Here is a 12,103-nt window from a genome sequence, read left to right on the forward strand (position 1 = left end):
GACCCCGCTGTTCACAACCCCGTGTATGATTTTGTGTATTAATTGGGTTGTGCATTGAATAATCTTCCAAAAAAAGCAATAATTGCCATTATCACATTCATCGTATTGTTGTTGATAATAACTTGAATAACATAACAGACTAACTGTTGCACTTATCATATTATTGATGAGGATAACCTTTAAAAATTTCTTCATATCTTTAATTTAAACACACAAATTAGCTTGGAAAATGAATATTGCATCATTTTCATGCATTTAGCAGAATTAGAAAATATTGCATCATTTTCGTGCATTTAGCAGAATTAGAAAATATTGCATCATTTTCGTGCATTTAGCAGAATTAGAAAATTAAACTACACTTAAACCAATTTCATAATTTCATTTATTTGACAATAATTCTTACACTTGGAAAATCTTTGGAAACAAAAATTAAATGATATTAAAAATTGTTCGCCAAATTTTAAACACCAAATAAAACTTGGAGGAACAAATGAAAAACAACTAACAATTAGAAATTTATAACAACCAAACAAAACAACCATTTTAACAAATCGGAAAGTCTGATCAACCATGTGCTGTAAATTTTTAATTTAGTATTTAATATATACGTACATTAAAATAAAAAATTAGCATGTCGTAACAAAATATTCGCATATTCCCAATCAATATGAAAACTGAAATTGAAAAGTTCTATATGTCTTCCTTCATCCCCTGCTGACGACGCGAAAATCTCGAAAGAAAAAAAAATAATTCCGCTCACTCCGTACTCCGATTCCAAAACTTTTTCCGGATATTATAAAAACCTGATGCTATTAAAATATCGTGGATTTCAGTTAATCTCAGAACCTTTCATCTATCCAAAGAATGAAATCCGAGACAATGAAAGGATGCTTGCATGAAGAATATCTGAAGTCGAATTCCATTCCTCAAACTATTGTATAATCTTATATCATCAAGATATCAAAGTTGCTCATTACCAGTTAATGCGCTTATGTTACGCTACGATTTCATCTCAACATCTAATGATGATTAAATAACTTAGTTAGATGAATGTATGCTTATTTGCCGATCGAGACAGGAACTCAGTTAAATCAAATTTTCATCAGTTTAATTTAAATACTAATAAAATTAACTTTTTTTCGTTATTTCAATATATACAATAGTTTTTTCTTACTTAATAACCGGCTCTTATAATTTAAAATGAATTACGTCGTACACTTAAATGACATTGAAGCTATTTTCAATGTTTCGAACTAACCACATTCCCTTGTGAATGCCTGTCCTTCATATTCTAAAAATATGACGTAATAAATCACATCTTTCAAACCATTATAAATCTTTAAATATTTTTATAGCTCTATTATATAGAAACCTTCATATTTATCAGATTATCAGGCTGATTACTAACTTCACTAACAATTTTAACAATTTGAATGGAATCTCAAGTTGTCGTCATTTCAATTTCACAACTATTTGTTTCAGACCCGATGAAAAAAGGCAACATGAAATCAACAGCTATGAGCAACTTCAGACTATACAACTGCAAATTGTGCATAAACGATATCCCTTATTTTGTAATAATCTTCACATGCACAGCCTTCTACGTGAAAGCGACCGGCTTCATTACGTCGAATGCTTGCAATATTGTTTATATATAAGATACCGGAACTGAATTCGGCTCGGAAACCATTCGAAGCTAATAACTGTTTCACATCGGAAAGTTTCGGATCATTGACAAATACCGTCTAAAATGAAGAAAAAAAAACATTTAATTCCCCTTCTCCATCCATCTCACTCAGTTAAGAAAGCATCCCTTTCGCATGGCATGACTGAATGCCGAATATTTGCATACAAATATATATAGATTCCCCCCACAAAGTCCTAGATATTCTCCCATTCTATTGCTGGATGGAATGCAGATGATTCAATTAATCATAAGTCCTAAAGATTCCAAACATTCACGGTAACATTTCTTAAAATAAATTACTTTGCACAAATTAGCTTTAAGTTTCAAAGCTTAAGTCACTCTCTTTAAGTCTCAGTGTGTCTCTATTTCTCACTAACCTCATCAGGCATGCACAGAAAAAAAAAAAAGAGAAAAAATTATAATAAACCTGATGCGGAGGGATATTAGCAGAAAGGATCGGTTCCAGGCAAAATGTATCCGCAGCTGCCACCTTCAAATTGCTCAAGCGTTTACCTTCGACTTCATCACCATCTTGTTCCATTTCCTCCACTTCTTCCTTATTTCCATTTGTTTCACAATTCTCCTCATCTGCATTTTGGGTTTGCCCCGGTGTTACCGTTTTCCTCCTTACTATTCGAGCATCCAACCAGCTCAACTCGGCATCTTTCACCTATACCATGAAATATTACAGGTCCTACTAAATTAACAAACCATCATGCTAGACCCATAATTCATTTCTTTCATTAAGTGAAAAATCGCGCTTCCAACTGGACCGATCGTTGTTTTAAAAACCCGAAATGGAAACTATTACTTGATCACAAATCGAAATGAAACAAACAAATCACAACAAAATAACATTCAAAAAGTTAACCGTTTGGAAAATCAGTGACGACATAACGGCATCACTTAGTGTTACTTGATATATGTGTGATTCGATCGTTGCATCAACGATTTCACCCAACCGTGGCGTGAATATTTTACCCTGCAGAAGAATTAAATAACTTCTTATGGTACTGAATTATTAATTAACAGCTGCTCATACACTGATATTGTCAGCCGAAAATGGAGATGATTGGGACTACCGTAATCGAAAGATAAAATAAAGATAAAAACTTGCTCACTACATAATCTGTTTCACAAAATTCACATAAGCCAACGTATTGCATACTAGCGTGTCGTCGTTGAATAACGAGTCCTTTAAATACTGTGTAATATTTAAAGGACTTACGTAAAGATACGTAAGATCTAGTGATAGGTTTTTTAGCCCAACTTAAAATGTATTAAACTGCCTACTTGAACAATGCCATTTTGCTGAGCATATTGTGCAAGATGTCGAGTAGCCGCTGATGAACCATGAACAATTATTAGCTGCTTCGGTTTTATTTGTGATAAAATTTTTTTTGCTGACTCGCCATCGCTACGTCCCTCGAAATCGATGAAATCCACTTTACAAAGCACCTGTAACTATTATAATAATCACAACCATTATAATAAAACAACTGTTATAATAATAATTATAATAATTACAAAATCTGCATAGCTTCATGGAAGACAAAAGTGTCACATTCAAGGAATTTTCAAACAGCGGAAATTCAATCTGTAAAAAAATGGAAGTTCCACTAATTATACACAATTGTGAAAATAATTTTTTGTCGAAATTTACAATTAGTTTCAGACTACTAAAAACAAAGGAATGAATGCAACTGAAGAAATGCATTACGAAAGTGAACCGACATTCGAACGAACTGTTAATTACTGATTTATAATTTTCCCAAAATATTCACGCTATTTCCTTGAAATTTTTTAATAAAACTTTCACCTCTTTTGCAAATACTAAGTTTTATACGTTATTAATTCCTCTCAAAATCAAAGGTTTATGTTTTTATGCACCAGTTCCAATCTTAACATTTCATAATTATAAACAAAAAAATGGAAATTTCCAAAACCTTGAAACAAACGGATCACCTATGAATTTCTTTATCAAGTGTTAATTGGCACTATAGGACGAGGCAGAGAAAAATGGTAAGTGATGAACACCACAACAGACATCAATACATGCGAAATTTAATTGAAAATGGAAATAAGGTATAATCTGCAAGAAAAACAAGCTAATATATTATACATTGTCAAGATAGACTAACCTCCATTTTCATAATCTGACTGATACATTTTGATGGCCATTCTCGTTCTTCATAAAGAGGTACTACTTGTCCGTCAAAAGTACCATCAGCACCATCCTTATGTTCAGGTGGTATCTGTGGCACCACAGGTGTATCCGCGATCATGTATTCTTCCGGCCGTATGATTTCACCATAATCATCCCACTGAACAGTAATCAGTTTGTTACAGTATAAATCATTTAATAAGCTACATAAATTCAAAATCTGTTATTCTCTCAGCTGAATATCATACGGATTACAGAAAAGCCTTCCTTCTTTGAAATTCTAAAATCTAAAAATTTTGTTGAATTATATTGGCTGCAAAAGAAATACAAAATTCCAAATCGATGGAAATTTCTGAGAAAAGGATAAATGAAAAAAAAAAGGAGAAAAACCCGAGTTTTTTCTTCAATGTACGGAAACATGGGGAAGGATTTTTTGCTTTGTTTGAAAAAGGATGATTTCTGTTGTTGTTCCCATTTCCACATAATGTCATGCGACCTCTGTTCTGCTATCTGAGCCGCTGACATATCTGTTAAAAATGACTTTAATGGATTTCCTGAACAATTTAGTAATCTTTCCATAATACCAGTAATAAGATAATACGTTAAATGTATAGTATTGTGGTTTGAGCTAGTGTCATTTCCATGTTTTGGTTAGTGTTTAGTGATATAAGTCGTTCTCTTTCCAGAATTTCATGTCAGATATGTCTGGGATAGACAACCATAAAACGTGTGGAATCCATACAAATCAGCTCATCAGAGGTGCAAAAGTACAAGTCAGCTATGCAGAAATATGACTAACAAATGTTACCCATTTATATTCATGACCACAAATCACAGCAAAATAAATCAGCTAAATTATATACAAGTCAAGAAAAGAATGAAATTTCAAACCAGCTGTGGTAGTCGTCGTAGAAACACTAAAAGAAGACGTAACATTACGTTTCGAATTGGTCATTTTGCCATTTAATACGCCAGAAGTCGTGGCAGGAACAACCATAACGGCATCGTCATCACTGTCATCAGATGAATCGGCTTGCTCGAGTCTAGCATTTCGTCGTGATGCTTCTAGTCTGAAAATATCAAAAATGTGTCAATTTCAGATTTCAATAAATCTCAACGAAAATGACTCTAACAAAAGTAGATCATATTTGATTTACACTAATTTTTACTTAGATAACTCATCGAAGCATGTTGATGGAAATGGTTAGTAGTGCGGAAGCAAGCTAGCAAGCATTATAACGAGTAAGGCATTACTATATACTGACTAATTGTTAATGAATAAAAGAAACATTAAAAGTATAATCGCTAAAGGAATTTAAACATCAGAACGATTTGACTACTTGAAATTTTGTCGAGTTCTAAGCATATCCAAGCTTGTTCTACTTTGCGGTCCTGCAGCTACTGAAAGATGACAGAACTGTGGCATCAAATTTTGCAATGACTTATTTATTATTACCTAATTCGAGTTGCTTCACGTTCTTCCGCTCGCTTCTTGGCTCGATAATTCTCCAACTCAGCGCCTTCCAAACGTATTCTTCGTTTCACTTCTAAGGTCAAATTACGATTTATCGTACCATTAGGATTTTCTGCTGCTTGTTCAGCCATCCTTATTAATCGCGCGCCGAGAGTGCGATCGCCAGACCGTCCTACAAATCATGCATGCTATTTTTATCAATACTTCGTGATGTGATGGTGATTTGAAGTTGAAGTGCGAATCAAGTTATGCCATTTTCTGCTGAATCAGAAAGCCTCACCAGTAACAATAACAGAATTTTTTATGTCTGTACACCACTCCAAAAATAACTCTCTGGAAAAGCCACTTTCCATGTCCAGCCCACTGACAAGTACTACCTAAAATAGAAAGAATTTCATGAAAAAAAAGAAAACTCTGTTGAAAGCTTTTTGGAAAAGGAATATATTACTGGATTATGATGTATAGTTTATTGCAAGCCTAGGTTTTAAAATAATAAACAGGCGTCTAGAAAGTTGATAAACCATCAAAAAACTGATATTTTAAACATAAAAACTGAGTGTTTGGAAATGGAAACGGTTGTAATAGAATAAAAAGCTGAAAACCTTTGGACTTCGTACTCGCAACAAATCTATGTGAGTGTGACAAAGTTGCACATGTCGAAACTGGAACGGATTGTAGCGGCCAACTTCAAAGGACTTTAAAACTTTATCAGACATCCACTCCACTTGTGACTTCGCAAACTCGACTACCGATGAAGCGACGTGACTTAGCATGACCAAATTATATGTCATCAAACCAGCCTCCGCGCTTGAAATTTAAGAAGAATCACTTCGTTTTAATTTGTAGGAAACTACGTCAATTATTCCACTAAATATTTTAAGATCTTTATGGACAAATCGTCACTGTGGTGTGAGAAAGTTTATTGAAAATCTCATAATAAAAAACAAAAAACTAATGATAAGTAAGAACGAAGAGTGAAAATTTCCTCTCAATTCGTTTACAGCGATGAAGATAGATGAATTTATCAGTGGAAAAAAAAGAAAAGAAAAAGCGTAAGAATAAAAGTGGAACTGTAACGGAGTTAAAATTAAGTTAAAGTCTGAATCTCCAGGAGTTTCGAACATCTGATAACTAGGAAGTATACAGAATTATAAAATAAATTCCATCGTAATTGCCGAACTTACTTATGCCATAACTGATCAAGTAAATGAGCTATTTCCAATACTCTTCCTGCCGTATCGATTACAATCATCACATCACCACCATCTCTTACGGTACCCAGAAGTCTAGTTACCAATTGTTCATCCCGTTGCTTCCGACGCGGTTGATTGTACAGTGCGTTGAAACTATCAGTGATTAGCAGATTTGGTCGCCCAATACCTATAATTTGCTGGCCATTTATTTGAATAAAAAATTTACAAAATATTTCTAATAAATACCTTCAAATGTACAACCATTCAGATGCCGTTCTTTTCTGTGATTAAAATCAACTGCGTAGACAATCTCTTCATCACCCATTTTTGTGATCCGCCATATTGCGCCACCAATCATATGACCAGCTGGTAGTGGCGTTATTTGAAGGCCGTTATCACCTTTCAATAAAATCTGAAGAAGCATCTTAAAACCTGTAATGGAAATCAACAGGTTATATTTTCGCTAAGAGTACCATGCTTAAAGCTCATATAATGTTGCTCATCAATAAATAATCAGAAGTACATCAAAATAATCTAAAATATAACAAACCGTTTGACTATATTTTACTTGCTGTACTCGTTCAAACGCTGCATCAATGTCATCCAAATTGAACAAGTTGAAATCTTCGACGCTGGTATGATTGTTAACCCAGTCATACAGGAACATTTGTCCCATCTTATACACAGGAACCTAATGAAGTCATAAATTATTTTGGTTAGAAAATTAAAAAATCTTACATAAAGACAGGAAACAAGAGATGTTAAGTAGCCTCACTTGAAGTACCTAACTCACGTCAACTTAATTTTTATCAGAAACTTTCATGAAACAAAATCATTTAAAAAAAAAGGCATCACTAATTACGTAAAATTACAAGGGTACTATATTTCGTATGCAAAACAGAACATCCATCCAAGTTCTAATTTTTCCCTTCTTCGAATCCGAAAAGTCAAGATTAACACAACAGTTAACTAACACCTACCATATCTAACTTTTCGTCCTTATACTCTTTTAGACATATTGGAACATGTTGAGTGATAATGATTACACTATTTTTTTGGGTGATAATAGTAATACTACGCAAATATTTCCCTTATCCTATCGTATTGTTAAGTACTAGTGAGTGTTGATACATTCATAGTGTCAAAAGCTCAAACAGCAGTAAAACTAATCTCAAACTACATAATACACAAAACCTCATAATAAACATCCATGCAGTTCATCTCCCTATGGTGGGACTAATGTGTGCAGTGAATTTTCCAACGTAAATGCACATCGAAAACGTTAAGCCTAATGATAAATTAACTTCACCATTGAAAAAAAAAAAAAAAGTACACTCGACCTAGTAAAGAAGCAGGATTGCAGCTTAAAACGATCTTTAAGTTTATGAGTAAGATCAATCATAAATTAATTCATATTAAAAAACCGCTAACGTCCACCAGTAAATGCTAACGTCCACCAGTAAATCTTATTTCCAAATAAAAAAAAAAAAAAAAACTGACGAAGTATATTGATTTTGCTTTTTTCTATGTAATTGCAAAATATCTGGAAGACGACCATTACAAGAAAGCGACAAAGTGTTGTATACTAGAGCAATAAATGTCATTTCGGTTTCCAAATTTAACCGACGAATATCCAAATGTTAAAGGAAGCTTCCCAAAATAAAAACAGTACGTGTGAAGTACACTCACCGTCGCATAAATAGGGCAATTTAGGCCACATTTTCGGACAAGATAAGGTAAAGCACCAAGATGTGGTATATCAGCATATGATAATAAAACGGCGTTAATAAGAGGGACACGCCTTTTGACCGCTTCTATGTATGCCATATCAAATCGTTCATCCCAACCACAATCCAATAAAAAATAAACCTGGTCAACCTGAAATAAGCCAATACTTAGCACTTATTCGGTAAGAATAAAGAGAATGACTGGAATATCACTTATCAGCCAACATGAACAATGATAATTTTAGCAAAAATCACACTAAATTTCATATTTTCTTTTGAAAGATTTGATTCAGTCATTCACCTGTAGAAGGTAGCATAGCGGTCCATCATCCTGCACACCTGACAAGGCCTCCAATTTGATTATTGATGTCATCAAACCTGCGAAAATCCTCACTCATTAAATTGAAATTAAAATCGCAAATTATGAAGCCTGCAAACATTCGACGCATGCAGTAACATGATCTAACCATTCATTTTTTATCAATCCCCAACATTCTACTGCTTTTTGCTTATTTTAAAAGATACCCTAATCAAAACACGCATAGTTCAAAATACTGTTCCCATTGAGAAAAACGAGTAATAGAAAATGATTATAAATCATTTCCAATATTTATTATTATTAAGAAAGCAAATGCATGTTGTGCAATGCATGTCATCTACATAACCAATAAAAATGACATTTTTTGAAAAAGACAATTAAAGTAGCTCAGAAATATGAGAATTTATAGTAACAATTGGAAAGAATGAGAAAAAATTGAAATTAGAGATTAAGATGGTCGAAACAATAAAGCAAGTTATAGAGTAACGTAGTAACATAGACTGATGAAATATACAACAAGAATTGGTTAATAATTATTTTTTACACGTGTGAAATAACGATCCTACACAAATCAATAAGGAGTATGACGAACGGAAAATACCATAAATTACAAAAATAAAAAGAAACGAAACGACCATCCCAAATCCCGAATTTCATCTCATTCATCAAAACTGCGCTTATGTTACAAACCAAGCGTATCATCGTCACCTAACTGGCTTACGTATCGTCAGTCGCCGAATGGTACTACGGGGCAGCGTGGAAAACTGGGAACTCACGGTAGGGCTCCGCAGTGTGATAGGTCGAGAATGGCATTGAGAAATATGAAATTGTATAACTTCGAATTCGTCAAGTAGCTGGATAATTTATGCGCTTATTTTGCTGTGAAAGTGGATGGTAGATATGCGTTTAATGTTATATACAGGAAGATATTTTCAGGATAGTAAGTTTACATTTGCTTATAGAATGACTCGTCATGGTAAAAATGCTACAGCATCGGCGGTATATTCATATTCGGAAAGACGGAAAGATGCTAAAGAATCTGGTTATGGTACTTTGCATCAAAGATTAGGTGCTGATTCAGTTAAAGAATTCGATTGTTGCTCGATCACTTTACAACCTTGCCGGTAAGACCTTTTTACAAATGTGCAGGCTAAAAATTTGTTGATTTCCTGACTCATTGGATTTTATGGAATACCATTGACTTGGGTTACTTACATGGAAATTCACGACTTGTTTCCATATCTGTTTAAATCTTTTCATCTATTCGGTATATACCTCTTCCAAGTTTCAGTGAGGTTTTTGAATTAGGATCATCTCATTCTTACATATAACTCAGACTTTTAGGGATGGATAAAAGATTTTGTAGGAATCAGCTGTATTTATTAAATGATTGCAAAAAGCATCTCTTGAATGCTGACGATATGTTCAACATGCAGTTGTCGAGACAAGCCTTTTACTTGAAGTTATTATGATCCAATTGGTTGAATAATTTAAGAAAACGTAGATATGTTTGTCATTGGCGTAAATATATTTATCATGGTAGATGCGGATGTATTCATCATTTTACCATTTATAGGGATCCGGTAATATCACCGTATGGTTACGTATTTGATAGGGAAGCTGTGCTGGAATATTATTTGGAGCAGAAGAAAGAAAATGCACGAAAATTGAAGGAATGGGAGAAACAATGTAGAAAAGAAGAGGAGGAAGCGGAACGAGTACATTTTCTATTCTTTGTAAAGTTACTTTGAGCATGTTTTTGTCAAAATTAATCAGCGTTACGATTTACAGGAAAAACATCTGGATGAAGAGCTGAAATTGAAGAAATTCAAAGAAGTTGAAGGAACACCAGCACATCCAGGAGTGAAGCGAGATGTGGACATCGATTGGCCTACCACTTCTGCTGGTGCTACCCCTTCTGGATCTAGGGTATGATTCGATTACTTTTTGCACATTCTTACGAGTGGTAATCTCAAAGTTTCCGGAAAATTTCAGATCAACAAGCGCAAAATACTTGGGAATGGTCGATCGGATGGTAAACGATTGAGAGGAGATGAGATTTCAAATGTAGCAGGCGAGAAGGCAAAAGAATACCCAAGTTTTTGGATTCCGCAGTTAAATCCGACTGTTGAAGTCAAAATTGAAAAACCGGCAAGCTTCATTTTACAATTTTAATTTTACTTCTGAATACAAATAAAGGAAGGTGTATTTAGGAGAGGATAAAATTGTTTGATTATTTGTAAAAAAGATGTCACAAAGATATAAAATTATTTCATTTTGAAACGATGTTGTCCTAGATACGCAAATAATGTCGAAAGGAGAGGTCAGTTGCAGTGGACTTGGTAGTTAGCTAGAAAGAGGTTACCCTCGCCATGTAAAATTGTTTTTCAGGAACAACGTGTTTTTTGTCCACTCTCCGGCAAACCTTTAAAAATCAAGGAATTGATGCCGGTAAAATTTACCGTAATGCCTGATGATAATGGTAATAGGAGTTTAGTGGCTCGGAAGGTACGATATATGTGCCCTATAACACATGATGCACTCACTAATACAACTCGATGTGCATATTTGAAAACAAGGTAATTATGGAATTAATAGCTCTCTAAAGTAGAATGGTCGTACTTTAGTCTTATTTCAATTCTGTACAAGTATTGGTTTGTTTTCTAGAATGCTGGGATACTTTTTTGTTGTTAACTAAAATTTTTTTCTGAATACGAATTACCGCATTGATACGAGGGTTATCGAGCAAGCATTTGAAACAGGTCAAGTGATTCAAGTCATTTAGATACTATGACATTTCATATCAAATGCGTATGAAGATTTTGAACAAAAAAATTTTTCTTTCAACAGATCTATTCAAAAATAGTGTCGTTGTCTAATGCTTTGTCTAAATGATATATGTTAGAGGAAGTGTTTGATTGTAGTCAAAGTGTTGTTACAATGGACTGTGTTGAGAAAATAATTCGGAAAGATATGATAGATCCACTCAATGGAAAGCCAGTGAAGGATGGCGATATAATCGAGCTGCAGAGAGGTGGTACAGGTAAAGTACTGCGTAATTGCTATTTCCTTGGGAATTAGAATTGGTATTCGTAGAAGACGAGTATTTTCGAGCTGAAGAAACATGTTTAGTGTAAGTATTAAAGTGAGGGATCAACAAGTTGCCTAGAATATAAGGATAAAAGTAAAAGTAGCAGTATTAAAGGTAGTAGTATTTATATATATATATATATATTTGTTATGCTATTCGTCCTTGTATGTCAACAAAAAATTAGAAACAAATTAAGAAACCATCATTAAGAGGAGGAGAAGAAATTGTCAAATATTAATACCAAATCATAGATAAGATAAAAATATGCAAATGTCATATTCATATTAATTAAGGAATTGTGAGTCGCTAAAGCATGCAATTATTTTTGAAAATCATAGGCTTAGCCTTACTAATATCTTTCTCATTACCAGCTGTTAATCTGCAAAGATTTCAAATAAAATGAAAGAAATGAATGAATGGATGAATGAATGGATGGATGAAATGAATG

At 33.7% G+C, this 12,103-nt stretch overlaps 2 protein-coding genes across 3 annotated transcripts in view; one reads left to right on the top strand and one right to left on the bottom strand.

The window, feature by feature from the left end:
* Positions 1-1,394: 1,394 nt before the first annotated feature.
* LOAG_08645 lies at positions 1,395-8,625 on the bottom strand. 2 transcript variants are annotated; one of them, XM_020447752.1, is made up of 15 exons: positions 8,547-8,625; positions 8,208-8,396; positions 7,069-7,209; positions 6,765-6,930; positions 6,510-6,705; positions 5,928-6,132; positions 5,606-5,702; positions 5,308-5,497; positions 4,743-4,921; positions 4,242-4,378; positions 3,829-4,011; positions 2,981-3,145; positions 2,559-2,669; positions 2,115-2,357; positions 1,395-1,745 (listed from the first exon to the last, which is right to left on the bottom strand). In XM_020447752.1, exons 1-15 carry the CDS (start codon positions 8,616-8,618, stop codon positions 1,533-1,535), a joined length of 2,487 nt encoding a protein of 828 aa, XP_020302051.1. In that variant the 5' UTR covers positions 8,619-8,625; the 3' UTR covers positions 1,395-1,532. The 2 variants fall into 2 exon arrangements, with proteins under 2 accessions (XP_020302051.1, XP_020306744.1); XM_020447753.1 differs by lacking the exons at positions 1,395-1,745; positions 2,115-2,357; positions 2,559-2,669 and adding an exon at positions 2,806-2,882.
* An 867-nt stretch (positions 8,626-9,492) lies between these two features.
* Positions 9,493-12,103, top strand: part of LOAG_08646 (hypothetical protein) — a 3,501-nt gene continuing 890 nt past the window's right edge. The window contains exons 1-5 of the mRNA XM_020447754.1: positions 9,493-9,688; positions 10,141-10,282; positions 10,356-10,493; positions 10,560-10,715; positions 10,956-11,143. Coding sequence (XP_020302052.1) covers positions 9,528-9,688; positions 10,141-10,282; positions 10,356-10,493; positions 10,560-10,715; positions 10,956-11,143 — 785 coding nt within the window. The 5' untranslated portion in view covers positions 9,493-9,527. The remainder of the gene's footprint in view (positions 9,689-10,140; positions 10,283-10,355; positions 10,494-10,559; positions 10,716-10,955; positions 11,144-12,103) is intronic.

The sequence above is a fragment of the Loa loa genome, assembly GCF_000183805.2.
Source record: "Loa loa unplaced genomic scaffold supercont3.35, whole genome shotgun sequence".
Lineage (NCBI taxonomy): Eukaryota > Metazoa > Nematoda > Chromadorea > Rhabditida > Onchocercidae > Loa > Loa loa.

Excerpts from the sequence above, each read along its gene's own strand:
- LOAG_08645 (XM_020447752.1), bottom strand. The coding sequence starts at position 8,618 with ATGACATCAATAATCAAATTGGAGGCCTTGTCAGGTGTGCAGGATGAT. Across the intron at positions 6,706-6,764 it reads GAATGGTTGTACATTTGAAG|GTATTGGGCGACCAAATCTG; the intron begins GTATTTATTAGA and ends AGCAAATTATAG. Across the intron at positions 3,146-3,828 it reads GTCAGATTATGAAAATGGAG|GTGCTTTGTAAAGTGGATTT; the intron begins GTTAGTCTATCT and ends TAATAGTTACAG.